The following is a 23,983-nucleotide window of genomic DNA, read 5'->3' as shown; positions in this document are numbered from 1 at the left end:
GGCTCTGCCTGTCATTGGGCTCTCTGGCGCCACCTTCTGTTGGGCTCCCTGCCTTTCGCCCAATCATCCCCAAATGGGCACCTGCGACCACTGGCCCCTTGCTTACATAGGTTGTTTTTTAAAAAAAGGTGAATTCATGAAGAGGAGACTCCTGTCAATGGATATTAGTCATGACAAGTGGAACTTGCGACAGGATGGGGGGCTCATGTTTAAGAGGCTGGCCAGCCATGCCCACTTCCTGGGTACTCCATTGCATCTGCCAACTCCAGATCTGTTATTATTCCATTACTAGAGCATGCTCAGACATCAATGGACAGGGTTTTTTGGGGGGAGGAGGGCTCCCCCTCTTTAGAGTTTCCCTTCCAAAATACTTTGCTTTGTACCTTAAGCCAGCAGAACTATTTGTGTGTGTCTGTACGCACCTGCGGCTTACATATTCAAACCTAGCTACCAATCTGAATTTTAAAAATGTTACTATTTCTTTTGGAACATCCTTGGTAATATACTCCCTCACTTCCTCTCAAAGACTATCTTCTAATACTAATAAGTATACATCACTCATTTTTAAATGGGCATGCTTATTACACTTTCTCAAATTAAGAGTGAAACCGAAAATACTTTAAATTCATTAGAATTGTTTTGGCATCACTGTAAATCAGCTATAACTGGGGTGGGGGAGAGAAGAGAAAAAAACCCTTTTTTTCATAGTCCCTTTCAAAAGTCATTATTTTTTAACTATTTCCAAACACTCAACACTTAGGAAATATTTATAAACGTAACAAACTTTTTAATTTTTTTTTTTAATGGAATATATGTATTGCGGCATAAGCCTCCCAAATGACCCCCTTCTGTCCTTTGTGCCTAAACTGAGATTTATTTTTTTTAAATCATATTTAAATATGCAAATGACGCCTGTCTCCTAACCAAGACGCAGGTTCCATGCGGGGCGTGGCTTAAGGATAGCCCCTCCCCTTTCAGATCGTTCTATTCCGCCCACGCCGCGTGATTCGGTCTTCCTCGTCCCGCCCGCCTCTTTCCACCGCCCCCTTTTTCCGCTTTCCTCACTTGGTAGCGCCCGCTTTCCAGGAAGCGGCGCCTGCGACGTCCCCATTGGTGCGAGGCGGGCGGAGGGCGGCGGGACGGAATGCTCAGTTCCGGACGAGACCATTAAGGCCGGCAAAGGGAGGGAGACTTCGTTGAGTGCTGCTTGCTGCTGCTGCTGCGGAGTTCTTCTTTGCAATGGCCCAGACGCCGAAGCTGATCTTGCTCTTCAGCGGGAAGAGAAAGTCGGGCAAGGACTTCGTGGCGGAGGAAATCCAGAGCCAGTAAGAAGCCCCGCGGGGATTGCACAAGAGGAGCAGGCGGGAGGAAGCGCTCTGCCCCCCCGTGCATGATGGCGGGTGGCGGGGTGGGTGGGATGCAGGCGAAAGACCACCCACCGCTCCACGTGCGCGCGGGATCCGGCGGGGAGAGACCTTCCCAAACCTGTATTTCCCCCCATTTTTTAATTTCCAAGCCTTTTTTTGGAGTGGTGGCAAGACTTCTCTCAATCCCGTGTCCGCAGCGAACGTCTGAACCGGGAGCGCATGCGAGATCGGGCCGACCTCCCTCTCCGGTGCTTAGGAGGGGAAAGAAGCGACACCCCACGGTCCCCCCATTTTTTAATTTTCAAGCCTTTTTCTTTGGAGTGGCCGCAAGACTTCTCTCAATCCCGTTCCCGTGTCCTCTAGCGAACGTCTGAAGCTGGAGCGCACGCGAGATCGGCCCCGACCTCCCTTCTCCCCGTGGTTAGGAGAGGAAAGAAGCGACACCCCACGGCTTAGGGATGGGGAGCAAGGCGGTCTTCCGTGTTTCCTCCTTTTGTTTCCTTCCTCCCCCTTCAAACGTGACGCAACACGCGACGGGGCTGGGAGAAGGTTGCGGGGCAGTGTAGAAAAGTTGGCATGGGCAGCTGGAAGGAGCCCACCTTGCAGGGGTGTGGGGAAGAGGGAAGGCCACGAGTTGCAGCAGTTTAATCCAACGTTAGTCCTTAAGGTAAAGGTAAAGGCCGAGGGCCTTCTGGTGGTTCCCCCATTGCAAGAAGTGAGGTTACAGGGAACCAGACAGAGGGCCTTCTTGGTAGTGGCACCCGCCCTTCAGATGTGAAGGAAATAAGCAGTTATCCTATATTTAAAAGACATCTGAAGGCAGCCCTGTTTAGGGAAGTTTTTAATATCTAATGCTGTATTGTTTTTAACATTTGATTGGGAGCCGCCCAGAGTGGCTGGGGAGACTCAGCCAGATGGGCGTGGTATAAATAATAAATTATTATTATAATTATTATAAAGGGATCCCTGACTGTGTTAGGTCCACTCATGGATGACTCTTGGGTTGCGGCGACGCTCATCTCGCTTTACTGGTACAGCTTCCAGGTCATGTGGCCAGCATGACTAAGCCGCTTCTGGCGAACCAGAGCAGCGCACGGAAATGCCGTTTACCTTCATGCCAGAGTGGTACCTATTTATCTACTTGCACTTTGACGTGCTTTCGAACTGCTAGGTTGGCAGGAGCAGGGACCGAGCAACGGGAGCTCACCCCGTTGCGGGGATTCGAACCGCCGACCTTCTGATGGCAAGTCCTAGGCTCTGTGGGAAAACAGGCAAGATCCACAGTCTGCCAAGCCCTTCCCTGGAGGGAGGTGATGTTCTCAAACTTTGCAGCGCATCTGATGGGAAGAGACTAGGCCTTGTTTAAGCCAAGGCAGAGTTCATAAGAAGAGCCTGGCTGCTGGGATCAGGCCAGTGGCCTAGCTAGTCCATCATCGTGTTCTCGCAGTGGGTGACTGTCCCCATGGAGATGTTGAGATTCGAACCTGGGACCTTTTGCATGCAAAACAGACTCTCTGCCACTGAGCCTAGGGGTCAGCAAACTTTTTCAGCAAGGGGCCGGTGCACTGTCCCTCAGACCTTGTGGGGGGCTGGACTATATTTTGGGGGGGAATGAACGAATTCCTATGCTCCACAAATAACCCAGAGAGGCATTTTAAATAAAAGCACACATTCTACTTATGTAAAAACACACTGATTGGGCCTGATCCGGCACCCGGGCCTTAGTTTGCCTACCTACCCATAGCCCTTCTCCCCTAAAGGGTCCTTGAGGATGGAAACTTCTGCCTTTTCTGGATCTGAGTCATTTAATTTTTTCTCCCTTGACAGGTTGGGCCCGGATGTTTGCACTATTCTGCGCCTGTCAGAACCCCTCAAAGAGCAGTATGCCAAGGTAGGTTGTTCCTCCCCCAATTTGTACCCTTCTGTCTTCCCTGTTGGGACGCGGGTGGCGCTGTGGTCTAAACTACAGAGCCTAGGGCTTGCCAGTCAGAAGGTCGGTGGCTCAAATCCCCGCAACGGGGTGAGCTCCTGTTGCTCGGTCCCTGCTCCTGCCAAGCTAGCAGTACGAAAGCACGCCAGTGCAAGTAGATAAATAGGTACCACTCCAGCGGGAAGGTAAACGGCGTTTCCATGTGCTGCTCTGGTTCGCCAGAAGCGGCTTAGTCATGCTGGCCGCATGACCTGGAAGCTGTATGCCGGCTCCCTCGGCCAATAAAGCGAGATGAGCGCTGCAACCCCAGAGTCGGCCACGACTGGACTTAACTGTCAGGGGTCCCTTTACCCTTTACTATCTTTTCTGTTATGTGCATAATAGCGTCCTTGCTGAGTTAAGCCGAGAGTTGGAAAAGAGAAGGGCGGCTGAATTAGATCGAGGGGGATTCCGCGGCTCCCCTGTGAGAGAAGGTTGCAGCAGCATTCGGTGATTTTTTATTCCAGAGAAAAAGGCTGATGAGAGGGGACACGATCGGAGTTTATAAAATCACGGGTGTCTCGGAGAGTTGTACTTCTCCCTCTCCGGTAATAGTGGAACTCATTGAAGCTCAGCAAAGCGGACAAAGAAAAGATTTAAAAAACAGTGGAACTCCCTGCCACAAGAGGCAGTGATGGGCACCAAACTGGGTGGCTTCAAAAGAGGTTTGGGCAAAATTCCTGGAGCAGAGGGCTATTGAGGTCTATTAGTCATGATGACTATGCTCTGCATCCACAGGTGGGGACAGTAATGCTTCCGTTTACCAGTTGCTGGCAATCGCAGGAGGGGAGAAAGTTTCTCTTGTGCTTGGGTCCTGTCTCTGGGCTTCCCATTGAGTCATCTGGCTGGCCACTGTAAGAACAGGAAGCTGGAATGAATGGGCATTTGGCCTGGTCCACCAGCGCTCTCTTGATGTTCTCTGATAGCTTTGCTGACAGCCTCGGATAGATTCCCTCTCCTCTGTCTCTTCTCCTCTTAATAATAATAATTAATTAATTAATTAATTAATTAATAAAATTTATTTATACCCCGCACTCCCCGGCCAGGTCGGCTAACACCAGTAAAATTACAGTAAAAACAGAATAGGGGGGAAAACCAATTTAAAATACAGGTTAAAATGCAATTTAAAATGCAGTCTCATTTTAAAAGTAGCCCATAGATCAAAACCTTAAGGGGAGGGAAACATGAGGGTCAGACTGAGTCCAAACCAAAGGCCAGGCGGAACAGCTCTGTCTTGCAGGCCCTGTGGAAAGATGTCAAGTCCCGCAGGGCCCTAATCTCTTGTGACAGAGCATTCCACCAGGCCGGAGCCAGTGTTGGAAAGGCCCTGGCTCTGGTTGAGGCTAATCTGACTTCCTTAGAGTCCGGGACCACGAGGGTGTTGCTATTTATGGACCTTGAGGCTCTCCGTGGGGCATACCGGGAGAGGCAGTCCCATAGGTACGAGGGTCCTAGGCCACATAGGGCTTTAAAGGTCAAAACCAGCACCTTAAACCTGACTCTGTACTCCACCGGGAGCCAGTGCAGTTGGTAAAGCACTGGATGAATGTGATCCCGCAGTAAGGAGCCTCGCCACGGCATTCTGCACCCGCTGGAGTTTCTGAGTCAGCTTCAAGGGCAGCCCCGCGTAGAGTGGGTTACAATAATCAAGCCTGGAGGTGACTGTCACATGGATCACTGTGGTCAGATCTTAGTGGATTTGTCTTATCCCCATCTTAAAAACAGTTGCCCACATGCATTTGTCATGGGCTGGCTGGATGAAGAGGAGTGGCGGGAGACACCAGCTGGGGAACCCCCTAGGGGAAGAAAGCTCTGAGCCAGGAGAGTGGCAGCGGGACGAGGATGTGAGGTCAGAGCGAGAAGAGGGAGCAGGCCAGGAGGAGGACGTGGCAGAAGCTGAAGGGCAGGGGTCAGCAAACCTTTTCAGCAGGGGGCCGGTCCACTGTCCCTCAGACCTTGTGGGGGGCTGGACTATATTTTTTTGGGGGGAATGAACGAATTCCTATGCCCCACATATAACCCAGAGATGCATTTTAAATAAAAGGACACATTCCACTCATGTAAAAACACGCTGATTCCAGGACTGTCCGCGGGTCAGATTTAGAAGGCAATTGGGCCAGATCCAGCCCCTGGGCCTTAGTCTGCCTACCCATGCTGAAGAGGGAACAAGCCTTGGTGAGCGGGGAGGAGCCTGTGGCAGAGAGAGGCCCAGAATCAGAGACAGAAGTGGAGGCTGGGGGGGAGGGGGGGCCACTCTTCTGAAGACACCAGGGAGTCTCCCCCTCCTGCTGCGACCAGCTCCTCTCCCCTTTTGTATCCCCGGACCAGAAGAGGTATGAAGAGGGCAGAGCAAAGGCAGACACACTGAGGTGTCTCAGATTGCTTGGGGAGGACTCAGCTGTGGGAAGGCAGGGCCCTTCAGTTGTCACAACTGCCCCGTTGGGGCAAGCAAGACCTGCTGGGAAGAGCTGCTGATAATAATAATTTATTATTTATACCCCACCCATCTGGCTGTGTTTTCGCCAGCCACTCTGGGTGGCTCCCAATTAAAAACACGATAAAACATCAAACATTAAAAACTTCCCTAAACAGGGCTGCCTTCAGGCATCTTCTAAAAGTCAGATAGTTGTTTATTTCTGTGACATCTGATGGGAGGGCGTTTCACAGGGTGGGCGCCACTACTGAGAAGGCCCTCTGCCTGGTTCCCTGTAGCTTCACTTCTTGCAGTGAGGGAATTGCCAGAAGGCCCTCGGAGCTGGACCTCAGTGTCCGGGCTGAACGATGGGGATGGAGACGCTCCTTCAGGTATACTGGGCCGAGGCCGTTTAGGGCTTGAAAGGTCAGCATCAACACTTTGAATTGTGCTCGGAAATGTAGTGGGAGCCAATGCAGGTCTTTCACGACCGGTGTTATGTGGTCTCTTTGCATAAACAGTTAACGTCACTGACATCAGGTGGTTTATTGGTTCATTGCTGGCGTACGCCTGACTCCAGCTCCTGACTGTATTTCACGAAGAAGTGAGTCCCACAAGATACTTAGGAGTAGACCCTTGGATCAGTTTCATTCGCCGATCATTTTCGTCCCGGAGCTTTGATAACTGGCTCACCTTTCTGGCCTCCATTGTAGGAGCACGGCTTGGACTTCCAGCGCCTCTTGGACTCTAGCTCTTATAAGGAGACGTATCGGCAGGACATGATCCGATGGGGAGAGGAGCGGCGCCAGACCGACCCGGGATTCTTCTGCCGCATTGTGGTCGAGGGCGTTACACAGCCCATCTGGGTAAGGCTGAGCGGTGGCAAATTGCTGGTGGCAGGGATCGATTCGAACCCAGCTCCCCGGATGTTAACCCGCCAGTCTTCCCACACAGATAGTGAGTGACACGCGGCGCATCTCGGACGTGGAGTGGTTCCAGGACGTGTATGGGGATCTGGTGAAAGTGGTGCGTGTCGTAGCCACGGAGGAGACGCGAAAGAGACGGGCCTGGGTGTTCGTAATGGGTGAGTGAGCCGCAGGCACTCCTGCCTCTCATTTCTCTGCTCATTGCCCAATGCAGGGCTTGGTGTTCAATTAGGCTTTTAAAATTCAATGCAAAACAAAAACATTTAATTATCTGACAGTTCTTTGCAGTAAGTAGAAAAAAATCCCTGCTCCAATAAAAATAATAGTTCAGATCATAATATTTTCTGCGAGAAAATAAGACTGAACATAAAATGGCAACCTTTCCCTCCTATATAAATGGAAAGGCAAGGTTGTCGTCACGCAGCCCCCATTGGAGCGCTTGTAGTGCCTCATCACAGTCCTGGATTTGCATGAAGAAACGAGGTTGGGAAGGTGAGAAGCAAGCTTAGTAAGTTCATGGGTCCTCAGCTTGGGTTGTTGGACTACAACTCCCATCATCCCTGACCACTGGTCTTGCTAGCTAAGGATGATGGAAGTTGTAGTCCAACAAGAGCTGAGGGCCCAAACTTGAGAAACACTGCTCTGGGGGGTTAATCCTGGAGAGATGCAGCAATGTAGTGTAGACAAAACTGGACTAGACTGGAACCTGCTGTAAAGGAGCTTTCTGCACCCCTAAGGACTGTTCTTCCTATATATTAGCTGTGCAATCAAGTCAAAGCTACCGTATTTTTCGCTCTATAACACGCACCAGACCATAACACGCACGTAGTTTTTAGAGGAGGAAAACAAGAAAAAAATATTCTAAACAAAACAGTGGATGTATGATTTTTGTGGTTCATGCTGTGGCCACAGACATGTGATCTGACGGTGAGTTTGGGGTAGCCCAATGCAAAAATCCTGAGGATCCATGTGGATCCATGCTAAAGTCGCCCTAAAGTCGCAGGGGCGCTGGGGGAGTGAACAGGAAGCAGGAGGAGGAGAACAATCCCTCTCACACACAGACACACACACACACAGAGTATCAATCCTAAAGTCGCAGGAGAGCGCAGGGGCGCTGGGAGTGGGAAGCAAGAGAAGGAGAACGACCCCCCCCCCTCTCTCTCTCACACACACACAGAGTATCAATCCTAAAGTCGCAGGGGCGCTGGAAGTAGCAGGGGCGCTGGGAGAGTGAAGGGGAAGCAAGAGAAGGAGAACGATGCCTCACACACACACAGACACACACACACACAGAGTATCAATCCTAAAGTCGCAGGGGCGCTGGAAGTAGCAGGGGCGCTGGGAGAGTGAAGGGGAAGCAAGAGAAGGAGAACGATGCCTCACACACAGAGAGACACACAGAGTATCACTCCTAAAGTCGCAGGAGAGCGCTGGGGCGCTGTGAGAGTGAACAGGAAGGAGGAGGAGGAGAACGATAGCTCAAGCACGCACACACACACACACACACACAGCCCCTACAGTGGCTGATCCAAAATCGGACAGCAAAAAACTGCAGGCAGGGACACGGGGTTGTTTTAAAGCAACCAGCCCCGATCTGCTTCTCTCCCTCCTCCCGGCTAGGCTGGCTGAAAAGCTTTGCTGCTACTTAGCAGCTCAGTGGAGAAGAGAGAGGGACATAGAGCACGGGGTTGTTTTAAAGCAACCAACCCCGCTCTGCTTCTCTCCCTCCTGCCCGGCTCGGCTCGCTGACAGGAGCCGCTTACACCCGCTTTGCAGTTTCAAAGAGAGCCACGGACTGCTCACAACTGCAGCGGATTCCCCTGCCATCTGTAGGCATTCGCTCCATAACACGCACAGACATTTCCCCTTACTTTCCAGGAGGAAAAAACTGCGTGTTATAGAGCGAAAAATACGGTATTCCGCTTTGACGATGCTTCTGAACACCAGTTGCTGGAAACCAACGAGGAGACTGGTGCTCCTGTCCTGCTTGTCTGGGCTTTCCGTAGGCATGGAATTATAGAATTGTAGAGTTGGAAGGGACCACAAGGGTCATCTAGTCCAACCCCCCTTCAAGGCAGGAATATTTCCAAGACCTTACTTGGTAAATAAATACAACCCAGGTGGTTAAGAAAGCCCAACAGAGACTCCATCTCCTCAGAGTACAGTGGTGCCCCGCAAGACGAATGCCTCGCAAGACGAAAAACTTGCTAGACGAAAGGGTTTTCCGTTTTTTGAGTCGTTCCGCAAGACGAATTTCCCTATGGGCTTGCTTCGCAAGACGAAACGTCTTGCGAGTTCTTGCGAGTTTGTTTCCTTTTTCTTAAAGCCGCTAAGCCGTTAATGGCCGCTAAGCTGCTAATAGCCGTGCTTCGCAAGACGAAAAAACCCGCAAGACGAAGAGACTCGCGGAATGGATTAATTTCGTCTTGCGAGGCACCACTGTATTGTGGAAGAACGATGTCAATCAACATTTGATGATCTCCTTCTACCGCTTAACAACAGAAAGTGTCCTTTCCTACTGCATCACGGTGTGGTACGCTGGTTTGACATCAACTGATAGGAGGTGCCTACAGAGGTTGGTGAATACAGCACAAGATATTATGGGCTGTCCCGTGAATCCGCTGGATGAAATAGCGGAACAACGTTGCCTCAGGAGAGTGAGGAAAATTCTCAGGGATGGTTCACACCCTGGCCGGCACTTTCTTGATCTCCTGCCCTCAGGCAGAAGATATAGAAGCAGGATTAGTCGCACCAACAGGATAAAGAACAGCTTCTGCTGAATGAAAAGATAACAACAGGGCAACTGACTTTTGGGTTTGGTGTGTGTGTGTCAGTAAATGAGGGGAATTAAGACAAAGAGAACTGAGTGGGGGGTGCTCAAGTAATCTCACTGTATACAAGTTGTACAAGTGACAATAAAGTATTTCAATTCAGCTGTCCCATATGGGGATCGCAGCTGCAACCTTGGCGCTATCAGCACCACACTCTCACCAGCGGAGCTATCCTGGCATCTCTGGTCAGGATGGTGGCCTTATCCTGTTTGCTCTCCTTGCATTCTTGCACCCTTCCCCACTGCCTGAATTTGGGAAGCTTGTGTTAATAATGATAGTAATTTTATTATTCATATCCTGCCTATCTGACTGGGTTGCCCCAGACACTCTGGGCGGTTTCCAGCAAAATACAACCCCCACTACAAAACATCTAACATTAAAATTTTCCCCCATACAGTTGTACCTTTGTTTTCGAACAGCTTAGTTCCTGAAAGTTTTGCCCACCAAAGCTTTTTTTTTAATCCCTAAAAACAGGGATTTCCTCCTCCCTAAAAAAAAAAGCCCAGCAACTTTGAACCCCCCCAAAAACAGGGGTAGATCATTGCCAGTTTTTAAAAGTAGATCGCAGTCTCTTGAGAGTCGGCCACCCCTGCTATATGGGACCGAGACCATTTAGCACCAGCAAGTCAAATGTGAGGCATTCCCAAAGTAAAGGAAGGAATGAACTCTGATTAATAAGAATACACACAGAGGCTTGAACCAGCAAGACTCTGGGAAGGGTGCATATAATAATCTCTGTCTCCACCCTCCGGCCCAGGTCATTTTATTCACAAAAGACCTTTTTACAGAGTGTTCTTAGAACCAATCAGATTTCTTCTGAGCATTTCAACAAACCCCACGTGGGGACAAAGTTAAACTACAAACACTAGTTAAGCATGCATACTTTTGGGGTAAATGAATGAAAACTACAAAGGAGTGTATTCGGCAACCCCGGAGGTCATAAACAATCAATACACATGATAAGAAGGATGGCCAGGAGGACAGCGATCATTATCACCTCTATGTGAGACCTGTTTCCTGGCCCTAAGATTAACATATCAGAAAAGCTACATCAAAGAAACTGCCCACTGTCTTTGATGACCCAGGACACCTGCCTATCTGTGTACATGACTGGTCAAGAAAGAGAAATGGAACAGGGATGCAGAGGTGTGGATTGATAAAAAATCATATCAAAATAGTTTAAACCCAGTCAACGCAATGCTTTCATTGCTGACACAGATGGCTTACTCTATATTTGTTATAATTCCTCATAGCAATCCCACCTGATCACTACAAAATGGCCAACGTTTGACTGTCTTCCCTCTCCTCTCCACCCCAGGGATTGACGACGCGGAATCCGAATGTGGCCTGGACCAGGGAGTGCCTTATGACTGGGTCATCACCAACGACGGAGACCAGCTTTCCCTGGACGCTCAGCTGGAGAAACTGCTTCAGTTTATCCACAGCAAGCTGTAGCGCAACCCAGGGCCCTTGTGTTATCTCCACTTCCTTCTCTTTCTCTCTCTCTCTGTCTCCCTCCACCCCACCCTCCATTACTTTGGACCTGGGCTGGGGTTTGGCTGCATCACCAAAGAAAGAGAATCTGGAGAATGCCGCCGTAGCCACCGGGCTGCGGTCAGGTGCGCCTCAAGGCACGGCATTTCTGGGCGGGGTTGTTTTTTTGACACCCATCCCACTCTTCTCTTCCTTTCATTTTGGAGAGTCCATTCCAGTGAGTGCCATAATTCAGTGCCAGTTCTTCCCTCCCCGGGACTCCATTCCAGGCAGGGTGTGCGTCTCCATCCTGGCCGACTGCTCGCTTGTGTGTCATTTCCGCGGGCTGTTCTTTTGCACTCGTACCTGGCACTGGCGCCTTCCCCACCTAGCATCAGGTGAGGGCTGATGTTTGCAGGAAATGTATGTTTGTGCTGTGGGGAGCGGGCGGTTTTTGGTCCGTTTTGGGTTTTCCTTCCTCCTTCCCATCTTGGGTCGCAGTTTTAGACCTTTACAGCTTTCAGCCACCAGGGGGCAGAATAACCTCAAGCTTCACACTTCTGCGGCTCTGTTTCCCCGGACAAATCTTATTTCGTAACCCTTGCCTAGCTCTGTGCCTGTCAATCATCCTGTCCACCTGAATCCGGCAGGATAGGGTCCCCTCGGCTGGTTGAATTATATGCATGTTATTTTCAGGGGACATTTTCCAGTCCTGCTCCTCGTCCCAGATTCAAGCTGATTTTTATCTGAGACAGGAACGCTTTTGAGTGTTACTTTTAGCTGCTTCTGCTGATGACTGACCACACACACTTTCCCTAAGGTGGGGGGAATCGCTGTGCCTTATTCTTAAAAGTGCTGACCTCCTCCTGTTCTCCTCGCTTGCCCGGCTCCCCAACCGAATCCTTAATTTGGAAATCATCTCACCAACTTCTTCCCTGACCAAGGCTCCTGTGCCTTTTCCTTGCTATGTGATGGGAACGAGGCAGGGGGCTGAAGTTCAACAGGTGGGGATCAAGCCAGAGTGGGAGAGCTGAGCCTGTTGGATTAATCCCCAGAACATAAACGACACAGGGCTTTTTTACTCGGATGGGAACGTTGTTCGGCAAGTTCTGAAGGACACAGGAGCCATGATGGGGAAAGTAGTTGGCAACGCGACCAAAATGGGTTCTAAGCTGAGAAATTGCAGGGCAGGCTTTTGCTGCTGAAGAGGAGAGGGGGGGGGGCGACCAAACTGTGCGGGAATTGAGAGTTGAGCGCTTGGGCTGGGGTGAGATAGTCACGTGGGCTGGTGTTTGGGAGCAAAACTAGGGACAGGGTGAAGGTTTGCTATTGATGCAACCCGATTTGCCCCCGGGCTACAGAATACCTAGCATATTCCCTGGCCATGTTTGCACATCATGCCAAACCACGGTTTAGTGCCACGCGAATGAGTCTAGTCCCCTCTAGCAGTCGAGCTTTCCCCCTTTCCTTATCCTCTCGCACAGCCAGAAAAGGAGGATTTCAGAAGATTCCAATTCCCCTTAAACTTGCCATGTCCAATCCCAGTTTCACCATAGCAAGGGCTCATTTCAGTAAGGCAGCTTCGTGAAACCATGGTTTGCATTTGGCATCTTTTGAAACAGATCATAGTCGAGCCGTGATGCCTCATTCAGATGCAAGCTTGCAACAGCTTCTGACACTGTCCTGGCTACTCAGGAGGCTGAGGGTCGTGGGAGAGGCAGTCTGGCTCGATAATGCTGCACTAAACCGTGGTTTGAGTGTAACGTGCAAACACAGCCCAGGTACACGGGACGAGGTCCTCTCTCTGCTCCTTTCAGCACACCTGACTTCCTTCCCCGCACCGCAAACTGGATGTGCGGCTGTATAATCTCTTGCTAATGCCACTCACTGCTCAACCAAATGCCCATCTCCTCTCTTCCCCTCTGGAGAGGAAGAAGATTGTTGTACTCAAAATAAAGCTTTGGATTGGTTACAGTTTCCGGCTCTCGTCTGTCTAGAATAGTCCAGTTTCCATCAGGTGGGTCTGGAGTCTCGTTTGCTCAGGTGCAGGACGTGGAGTCGGTCAGGATAGTTCTTGCACAGGGGTCAGCCAAACTCAAGGTTTCCTCCATTTGAGGTTGCTGGCCTTTACATCGCCCGTCACCCCTGACCACTGGCCTGGCTGGCTGGGGCTGATTTGAGGTTGTTGTTCCCCCCCCATCTATCTGTGAAGTGAATGAATGAATTTTATTATTACGGTCATAGAGCAGTTCCGGCTCACAATATCAGGAAAATCATAAAACACAACAGGAATACATTGAATGGCAATTGGGTATAACAGAGACAATACAGATATAGCGGCAGTTTAAAATATATATTAAAATTTGATCACTAAAATATAACCTAAAATTGTCATTTAAAACCTTAATCATTTTTGGTAGTACAGCTTGTTCCCTATGTTTTATGGCAGTCGCACAGAATTTGGCCACCCTTATCGTGATCTCTAGATCCTTGTCCTCTACCAGGAATTTTAGACTGTCCGTCTGTCTGTCTACAGGTATCTATCTATCTATCTATCTATCTATCTATCTATCTATCTATCTATTGCGTTTGTATTTTTTCTTCAGGTTCCTCATGGTTCTCCCTCTCCACAACCCTGTGAAGTAGGTTAGACTGAAAAGTACAGTGGTACCTCAGGTTAAGTACTTAATTCGTTCCGGAGGTCCGTTCTTAACCTGAAACTGTTCTTAACCTGAAGCACCACTTTAGCTAATGGGGCCTGCCGCTGCACCGCCGGAGCACAATTTCTGTTCTCATCCTGAAGCAAAGTTCTTAACCCGAGGTACTATTTCCGGGTTAGCGGAGTCTGTAACCTGAAGCGTATGTAACCCGAGGTACCACTGTAGTGCCTTGCTTGCTTAATGGCCAAGTAGGGGCCTGAACCCTGGTCTCTCCTGGTTCCTAGTCCAACCCCCTAACCACAGCACCACCACTGCCTCTCATCAAAGACAGCATGATTTGGAAACTAGCCATTTCAGATAAACAGCACTGCATTTATTTCCACTGGGAAAGGGGGAAACATGGGTATGAATTGGGGACCTCGTGATCTGCAGTCAAATGCTGTACCCTCGGAGGGCTGTCGACTGCCTACTTTTTGTTGGCATCCATGTCTCGAGAGACAATGGAGTACGCTTCCAGGGGTGAAGGCAAACCGCTGGAGAATTGCACTGCTGCTGCGGCTGCAGAGACCGGTAACTTGCTGCCTCCTGTGTTGTTTTTGCTGTGTTGGCAGCATCCAAGTGACCTCTCCAGGGCGCAAGCCTGGGCAGTGTGTCTGGAGGTCTTGGGCTGCCCAGATGACAAGAACCGCTCCCTCTCGTCCTCACTGATGTGGTCCAAAGGGAAGCAGAACTATAAGTGAGTTTTGGGCGTCAAATGTACGAATTCATCATCCGGATATGTGCTTCAAGTTACGGATGCGTTAACACGTTGCATTCCGTTTACCTTTTGTCAATGTATGTTCGAGCAGAGTCTTAAAACCCCCGAGAAGCAGGGATGTAAACCTAAACAAACAATTCCTTCCATAGAAAAAGCTCCTAATAGCAGAGCCAGTGCAGATGCGATGCAAGGAATTCTGATCAAATCTCCCCTCCTTCATAAAGTAGCCATAGAGGGATGTCGGGATGTCTTCATTTTGATTATATATATTGTGGTTTTTAAGGCTGATCTGTGAACCGCCCTGAGACCTCTGGGTATAAAGTAAAGGTAAAGGGACCCCTGACAGTTAAGTCCAGTCACGGACGACTCTGGGGTTGCGGCGCTCATCTCGCTTTATTGGCCAAGGGAACCGGCGTACAGCTTCCGGGTCATGTGGCCAGCATGACTAAGCCATTTCTGGCAAACCAGAGCAGCGCACGGAAACACCGTTTACCTTCCCGCCAGAGCAGTACCTATTTCTCTACTTGCACTTTGACGTGCTTTCGAACTGCTAGGTTGGCAGGAGCAGGGACCGAGCAACGGAAGCTCACCCCATTGTGGGGATTCAAACTGCCGACCTTCTGATCGGCAAGTCCTAAGCTCTGTGGTTTAACCCACAGCACCACCCGCGTCCCAAGACCTCTGGGTATGGGGCGGTATATAAATTAAAAGAATAATAATAAATAATAGTAATGAAAAGCACTGGAGGGCCGCAATTGGGCCGGAAGTTCCCTACACCTTGATGTGGGGATGCTCAAAGCACTGACGTGGGCAGGCATGGGCTCAGAGTTGTACCAGCTGAGAATCTCTCTCTCTGCCCTCTGCTTAATGCTTTTCTGCAGCCTGGGAGATTATCCGCCTCTTCTAAGTATAAGGATATGATTCTTAATACCCTCTCCGGCAGCCGGGGACCTGATGTTTGGATTTTAGAAGTGTAAGAGAGATGTATGATCCCTCAGGAATGTGGGTTGGGACTCTTCCTGGGCGCTGGGGCAGAGATTCTCCCACAGCTGAAGAAGAGGCTATTTCTTCTTCCTGGGGTTAGGGTCTTTAACCCAACTGTGAATTTCTATTTCATTTCTACCCTATTAAGAGCATAGGGCCCATCTCGGTCCGTACAGTGGCATAGAATAGGGGGGGGGGCCACTGGGGCGGTTGCCCTGGGTGCAAAACAGGGGCGCAAAATTTCAACACCTGGTGCTGCCTCAATATACTCTGTGCAAACCAGGAAATGACCTTTACAGACAATGGAACGACTCTTCTTTTCTTATCTCTGTGGCTGCAATCTCCTGGGTGATGAGGCAGTTGAATCATAGCTGTCAACTTTTCCCTTTTCTTGCGAGGACTCCTATTCGGAATAAGGGAATTTCCCTTAAAAAAATGAAAACGTTGACAGCTATGAATTGAATGCACATACTTATTCTGTTCGTTTCCCCCCACACCCCTCAGTGCGGCCCCTGGCACTGGCAACCAAAGCTACACCACTGGTCCAGCATCCTGTTTTGCTGATGGAAGCCTCCCAGGCAAGGCACTTAAAGCATCCTCGATTGTTTCTCTCCATCATCTCTCCAGTTCAGGGGTAGACTGCCTTAGGAGATGGAGGCTCTGTTTTGAATTATCCTGGCTGTTAGCATAAGAAGAGCTGCTGGATCAAGGCAAAGGGGCCCATCTAGCCTAGCATCCTGTTCTTACAGTGGCCGCCCAGGTGTCCAAAGGGGAAGGCTGCAAACAGGATCCGAGCACAAGAACGACTCTCCTGTGGTTCCCAGCAGCTGGTATTCACCCATTGCGGCCAGTAGCCGTAGAGAGCCCTCTGCATGAGTTTGCCCTGTCCTCTTCCAAAGTTGGTGGCCGCCACGGCAGTTTCATCAGCTATGAACCCGAAGAAACACTGCAAAACTTGGAGTTCGTAGATTGGGGTTTGTAGTTAATGATATCTCATCACAGCCTCTTCCTGGAGCAAACTTCCATCTATCTTTTCTCAGTCCTCCCTTTGCTCGGTCCTAAATCTAGGAAGTTTGCAAGCGGGACCTGAGTGCGACAGATTCAGAGACATCCTGCCTCTGAGGATGGAGATTCAAGTCTGCCGCACAACTACCTTTGTGAGGATGCAGAGGGCTGGGATCCCAGCTGCCCGCCGCCACTGAGCATCCTGGACGCCGTTCTCCAGATGTTCTCTTGTAATCCTGCCCTCGCCCCAGCTACTTTCCTCTTTTTGCCAAATAGGGCAACTCAAGATTATTTGGGGAAGGAGGGGTCTTATGTAACCACAGTTACATGGGAATGTGTGGGTGGGGCTTTCTTAAAGCCTGTTGCGGAATTAGGATCGCTGCTGTACACACACACACACACACACACACCTACCTGCTCTGGTTTGGGGCTACGAGAAATCCTGGGGTGTCAGAGGCCAAGGATCTCCAGTACAAACTAATTTCCAGAGTCTGCACACCTGGGTTAACTGCTTTCTTCAGTCTTCACCTATACTAGCAGAAACCTTTTGTGTTCTGTGTCAATTGATCCAGATTATCTCTCGCATCCTGGCCCTGTGTACTGTGGACTGTGTACCCAATATTCTCTGCCCGCTAGCGCAGGTTCAGTATCATACAGGGTTGTAGCCAGCTAAGTTTTACTCAGAGTAGAACCACTGACTTTACTGAGCGCCACTAACTTAGGTCTATTATTCTCATTAGGTCCGCTCTGCCCATTCCCAACCATCATCACCATCTTTTATTATGTTGGGGATAGCTCAGTTGGTGGAGCACAAGACTTAGGGTCGTGGGTTTGAGCCCCAGGTTAGGCAAAAGATTCCTGCATTGCGGGGGGGCTGGACTAGATGACCCTTGTAAAGGTAAAGGTAGAGGAACCCCTGGCCATTAGGTCCAGTTGTGGCCGACTCTGGGGTTGCGGCGCTCATCTCACTTTATTGGCCGAGGGAGCCGGCGTACAGCTTCCGGGTCATGTGGCTAGCAGGACTAAGCCGGTTCTGGCGAACCAGAGCAGCACACGGAAACACCATTTACCTTACCTGGAGCGGTACCTATTTATCTACTTGCACTTTGACGTGCTTTCGTTGACAGGAGCAGGGACCGAGCAACGGGAGCTCACCTCATCGCAGGGATTCAAACCGCTGACCTTCTGATCGGCAAGCCCTAGGCTCTGTGGTTTAACCCACAGCACCACCTGCGTCCCGATGACCCTTGTGGTCCCTTCTAATTTTACAATTCTATTATTAATTGCATTTATATACCATCTCCTCTAGGGACACGGGTGGCGCTGTGGGTAAAACCTCAGTGCCTAGAGCTTGCCGATCGCATGGTCGGTGGTTCGAATCCCCGCGGCGGGGTGCGCTCCCGTCGTTCGGTCCCAGCGCCTGCCAACCTAGCAGTTCGAAAGCACCCCCGGGTGCAAGTAGATAAATAGGGACTGCTTTATAGTGGGAAGGTAAACGGCGTTCCGTGTGCTGCGCTGGCTTGCCAGATGCAGCTTGTCACGCTGGCCACGTGACCCGGAAGTGTCTCCGGACAGCGCTGGCCCCCGGCCTATAGAGTGAGATGAGCGCACAACCCTAGAGTCTGGCAAGACTGGCCCGTACGGGCAGGGGTACCTTTACCTTTTACCATCTCCCCCACCCCCCAAGGAGTTCAAGGTGTTGTTATCCCCTTCCTCATTTTATCTCCACAACAACCCTGTGAAGTAGGCTAGGCTGAGAAGCACTGACTAGTGCAAGGCCAGCTAGGTAGCTTCATGGCTGAGCGGGGATTTGAACCCAGGTCTCCCAGGTCCTAGTCTAACACTAACCACTACACCACACTGCTTCTGAATAATATACATTTGTTCATTAATAACAAATACCAAACCTGCTGCCCAGATAGCTGCAGTTCAATGTTGCAATTTAAAAAATAATAATAATTAAAAATAAATTTATTTATTTGAGAAACCTGCTGTTTCCATCTGTGGATTTTTGGGTAGCTGTTTTTTCCAATTGTTCATTCATTGTTCTCCTTGTTCGCTTTACTGTCAGTGGTGTTAAGTGGTTTTTTAATTTGATCACTGTATAAGAAAGATTTTTATCCTCTCTTAGCTCCAGAAGATCCCGGAAGTAGTACAGGGGGCTTTTAACCTTGACCTTCAGGTGTGCTGGACAAATGCAAGCCTCTCCGGTGTGGGGGATAGGCAGTGGGGAGGGGCGGGAAAGTCCCTTCCCCGATTGCTTTGTGATTTGCAAGGCCATCAAGTCCCAGGCTTTGCTGGCTGAGGCAGAGCAGGAAGAGAGGTACCTGGATGCTGTGTCCATGGCAACCTGCCACCATCAACCTTTGGAAGAAAGACAGTGTGTGTGTGTGCAGATGGGAGCCTCTTAGAGAGCAGAAAGCGGGAGAGCAGAGTCGGGGTGGGGGTGGGGGGGAGAGAAGCATTTCCCCAAAATAAGCAGGTGGATTATCAACAACTCGTACATTAGGAAACCCAATTACTGGTGGCTGATGATCAGGGTGCGCTTGTGCCAAAGGAGGTTCCTTATGAAAATCAAACCTGTGCCTATTATTATTATTATTAATTATTATATTATTAATATTTCCTTCCGTCCTTTTTGTTCCCTTTCTCTCTAATCCTCCCTTTCTTTTCTTTTTGATTCTATCTGTTCTAGATATTAATTTATTGCACTGTGAAAACTTTAATAAAAATTGGGGGTTTTTTATTTTAAAAGTTGCATACTATTAAAGCAAAAGAACACGTTCTTGGTGAATTGGTGAGCTGGATTCTCCACATGGGGCAGGAAAGGACTCCCCAGTTGAAGCCCTGCAGAGCTGCTTGCCAGTCAGAGTGGGTAATACTGAGCTAAATGGGCCAAGGGTCCAACTCAGTGTCTGTGTGTTCTGTATGTATGTATATATATAGAGATCTTTTAATCAATTTTAATTATAATCAATCTTTTAATGTGGCAGCCCCAGCATGTTGGAGCCGCCTGCCTGTTGACCTCAGGCAGGCACACTTTTCAGAACCTGCTTAAAACATTTCAACCTATTGAGACATGTAGAAGTCACATGTGTTTTACTCTGTTTTTATTGCAAATGTTAATTATTCTCTTTCTTAAAAATAATGTTGTTAACTCTATCTCTTATTGACAACGTCAGTGTGGAGTAGTGGTTAGCGCGCTAGACTCCAACCTGGGAGACCAGGGTTCAAATTTCCACTCAGCTACAAAACCCACAGGGTGAATCACTGTCTCTCAGCCTTGCTTACCACACAGGGTTGTTTTGAGGAAAAAACTGAAAACTATGTACAGTATGTTAAGTTGTGGGTTGACATAGCAGACGACACAGCGATTTCTCCAAAGCAGCTCTTTATTTTGTAAGCTGGAACAGAACTAAACTGAGGAGCTCAGTCAGCCTGCTTATATAGAGCTACAGAACAATTGTAACTGTTGCAACATTCTAAAACTATCCAATCACTGAACGTCACTTTTTGATCCTTCATTTGCATACAAAACTATCCAATCACTGAACGTCACTTTTCGATCCTTCATTTGCATAACTATCTACAGTATCCCCCTGCTGGCCCAGGGTGAGAACTTCAGTACATAACAATGTACATCCCCTTGTGCTCTTTGGAGAAAAAAAATATGATATAAATGTAATAATGTAACCCACTTAGATGTTCTATGTACAACCAAGCAGTATGTAAATTTTATTAAATAACTGAAAATAGACACCGGCTCCATCGTCATAACAACCACTTTGAGGCCTGCCAAACCATCCCTAAAGTTGTGATTTTCCCAGAAGCCTCCAGGTTTACTTGTGGTCTTTCTCACTCTTTTTGGCTTCATTTGGTGTTCCACTTGGGACTCTGTATTTGGCAGATTGGCTGTTTCTCTTTTCTTTTTGTAAGGCTCATGGATGAAAGAGATTTATTTCTCAAAGGCAAGGACTTCAACAAGAAGTGGGGGGGGGGGGGGAGTTTGGCTTTCGGAACAAAGGCTGCAAATGTTTCCCACGAAATTACAATGGGCACTTTTTCCTCCTGGCTTCCATGGCGATCAGTCCGGGTTACGTAACAAGTTTGGACTCTTTTGCAGAGGACAACTGGAGGGAGACGGAAGTGGCCAAAGGGGCAGTGTGACATTGGCCGGCCGTCAGCTTCCAGAGCGGTCATCTGGGTTGCAAGTGGAGAGAGACCATTGTGCAGCGGTCAGTGGTCACAGGCTGGGTCCAGGCAACATGGAGGGGAACTAAGAAAATTCTTGGGAGAAACTAGGTGCCTAGATTGGAGAGATAATCGTTCCAGCAGAAAGGAGAGCTCAAGAGATTTATTTGTGGTCTTTGTTTTTTGTTTAATGAAGAGTTTACAAGTGGGAATTGCAGCAAAAACGTTGCAGCATTGAGTGATCCTGTTCATGGTTCCAATTGGCCAGCCATGCCCCACTTGGGGCTACTCCATTCCATGCCCTCTCTACCCAGTTTCCCCAGTTTCCTTTCCCAGTGGACACTTAAATGTTCTGTGGCTCCTTGGGTCTCTGGCATGGCTCCCGAGAAAAAACATGCGTCACCAAGAAAGAGGAAAATGTGGCTGTGTTTTTGTCTCGGTGCCATTTTAGAAAGAAAGAATAGCTACAATTGCAATAGGAATGTACAAGAAATCTCAGCCTGGTGGGGAAGACAGCCCTGTGTACCTGCTGCGGTCTAAGCGCTCGTTGTGAATGGTCCACTTCAGGGCTCCCTCTTGCCCTCCCAATTTCGGGTTTAAAGTACACTAGCGGGTGGCGCTGAGGGTTAAACCACAGAGCCTAGGACTTGCTGATCAGAAGGTCAGCGGTTCGAATCCCCGTGACGGGATGAGCTCCCGTTGCTCGGTCCCTGCTCCTGCCAACCCAGCAGTTCAAAAGCATGTCAAAGTGCAAGTAGATAAATAGGTACCGCTCGGGCGGGAAGGTAAACGGCGTTTCCGTGCGCTGCTCTGGTTCACCAGAAGTGGCTTGGTCATGCTGGCCACATGACCCAGAAGCTGTACGCCGGTTCCCTTGGCCACTAAAGCGAGATGAGTGCCACAACCCCAGTCAGCCATGACTGGACCTAATGGTCAGGGGTCCCTTTACCTTTACCTTTAGACAGTCCTTCAGGCAGAAGATACATTCAAATAAGGTATTTGTAGAATTTGTACTGTTAAAATGGAAATGGATCGAACCATCGCAAGAGGTGTTGAAATTCTAGGAGGTTGGATAGTTACAATGGAATGATCTAGGGGTGGGGTGCACATTTTTATTCCTATTTATTTCTTATTATTACTTTGTCCAAAAAAATTACCTTCAAATAGAGGATTATCCTCTGTAATGGACATACAACACATACGTATAAGAACATGAGCCAATGGTCCATCTAGCAATAGAATCATAGATTTGTAGCGTTGGAAGGGACACCAAGGGCCATCTAGTCCAACCCGCTGCAATGCAGGAATCTCAGCTGAACATAGCTGTCAACTTACAGATTTGAAAATAAGGGACCAGCAGCCTCAGAAATAAGGGATCAGCAGCCAAAATAAGGGATTTTCAAAGCACAGGTATGTTTGACTTCTGAGCCCCTCCAAGACAAAGGCAGAAAGCCCAGCCAGCAGCCAAACGAAGCCTCAAGCGGTGGTTCCCACAGCGCAGCAACCCGGCAAAGGGGATGCAGCAAGGAAAACCACTGTCACCTCTCCGCTGGGAAGCGCTGAGCAAAGGCGAGTCCCCAAGCAACGTGGCCGATTTGATCGGCACAAGGCATGCAAGCTCCACCCCCCAGTCGTTCTTAAGACTCCTTATTGGGTGAGCAACGCAGCCAAGCAACACAGTTGGAACCTCCCTCCTCCCTGGCCGGCAGGGAGGGGGGGAAAGGAGCTGCTTCCTTTGAAACCCGGGAAATTTAAGGGACATCATCAATAAGGGACAGCAGCGGGACACAGAGCTGGGATAAGGGACTTTCCCACCAAATAAGAGACGGTTGACAGCTATGCAGGTAAACATCCAGTCTAGCATCCTGTTCTCAGAGCTGGCGACCCAGACACTTTTGGGAAACCCTCACCCATCCGGCAGCTTCCAGCAACTGTTATTCAGAAGCAATGATATACCTCTCCTCCGTGAATCTGTCTGATCCTCTTTTAAAGCCTCCCACATTGTCGGCCTTCCTGCAGGTGGGAGTTCCACAGTTTAACTCGGCACTGTGAGAAGAAGGTCTTCCTTTTATCTGTCCTGAATCGTCCAGCAATCGCTTCATCGGATGTCTCTAAATTCTAGGGTCATGGGAGAGAGAAAACTGTTTTCTCAATCCACTTTCTCGATGTCATGCATAATTTCATAAATTGCTTTTGTGTCACCTCTCACCTTTTCTCTCTAAACTCCAAATGCTGCAATCTTTCCTCATAGAGGAGTTGATTCGTCTCAATGATCATTTTGTTGCCCTTTTCTGAACTGTATAATACCCATCTAATTGTTGTAACCTGCCCAGGGGACCTTAGGGTGAAGGGCAGATAGAAGAAGAAGAAAGAGTTTGGATTTGATATCCCACTTTATCACTCCCCTAAGGAGTCTCAAAGCGGCTAACATTCTCCTTTCCCTTCCTCCCCCACAACAAACACTCTGTGAGGTGAGTGGGGCTGAGAGACTTCAGAGGAGTGTGACTGGCCCAAGGTCACCCAGCAGCTGCATGTGGAGGAGCAGGGAAGCGAACCCGGTTCACCAGATTACGAGTCCACCGCTCTTAACCACTACACCACACTGGCTCTCAAGAAGAAGAAGAAGACGACAGGGCCTGAGTGGATATTTTTGTGGGGAGGGGATGTGTTTGGTACTCTTGCAAACTTCATGTTTCCTTAGTCTAAGCATACAGAAACCTCCCCAGTTACTCCCTTTTGGAAGTATTTGTGTTGGCACTCACCACCACCTCATGTCACTTATAGAAGGAACAAAGGAAATTTATACACACACACTCATCATAAATCTATTCCATTTTTAAAGTCATTCAAAAGACTCGGAACAGAAGGAACAAAAATCTGCACCAGCCGCTTGATGCAGCTGTTGTTTGAGCCAGAGCGAAAGGCGAGGGAGCAAGGAGGTTGTGGGAGGGGCCTTAGCTCAGTGGGCGGAGCATCAGACATAGGTGAACCAATGATATGGCTCAGATGTCTACGCTTCTATTTAAATCAGCTCTTTATTAAGAACGATGAGGACTATAATATTTTTTTTTGGGGGGGGGTAAGCGCCATAACTCAGTGGGTAGCGCATCTGCTTTGCTGGCCGGAGGTCTCAGAGGCAATCCTTGGTGTCTCCAGATGGGACTGGGAGTCACTGCAGACACAACTAAGCTGGGTAGACCAGTTGTCTTAGTTGATAGGCAGCATCCGACATTCCTGTTTAAACCAGTCCTTCATTTGGACTTGGTAAGAGTGTGGTGCTGATAAGGCCAAGCTTTCAGGTTCGATCCCTGTATGGGACAGCTGCATATTTCTGCATTTCAGGGGGTTGAACTAGATGATTGGGTACCTCCCAACTCTATGTCTCTATGACTGACGAAGACTAGCAA

At 49.1% G+C, this 23,983-nt stretch overlaps 1 protein-coding gene across 2 annotated transcripts; it reads left to right on the top strand.

Annotated features, from left to right (window-relative positions):
* The first annotated feature begins 1,082 nt into the window (after positions 1-1,082).
* On the top strand, positions 1,083-12,953 carry PMVK (phosphomevalonate kinase). Of its 2 annotated transcripts, XM_028710023.2 has the most exons (5): positions 1,125-1,325; positions 3,195-3,258; positions 6,463-6,615; positions 6,704-6,833; positions 10,825-12,953. In XM_028710023.2, the coding sequence occupies exons 1-5, from the start codon at positions 1,240-1,242 to the stop codon at positions 10,959-10,961; spliced, it is 570 nt and encodes a 189-aa protein (XP_028565856.1). In that variant the 5' UTR covers positions 1,125-1,239; the 3' UTR covers positions 10,962-12,953. The 2 variants fall into 2 exon arrangements, with proteins under 2 accessions (XP_028565859.1, XP_028565856.1); XM_028710026.2 differs by lacking the exon at positions 3,195-3,258 and having other exon boundaries at positions 1,083-1,325.
* Positions 12,954-23,983: the final 11,030 nt, after the last annotated feature.

This window comes from Podarcis muralis, chromosome 16, assembly GCF_964188315.1.
Source record: "Podarcis muralis chromosome 16, rPodMur119.hap1.1, whole genome shotgun sequence".
Lineage (NCBI taxonomy): Eukaryota > Metazoa > Chordata > Lepidosauria > Squamata > Lacertidae > Podarcis > Podarcis muralis.
Note: the sequence above shows the minus strand (reverse complement) of the source record. Positions and strands in the feature narration are given on the sequence as shown.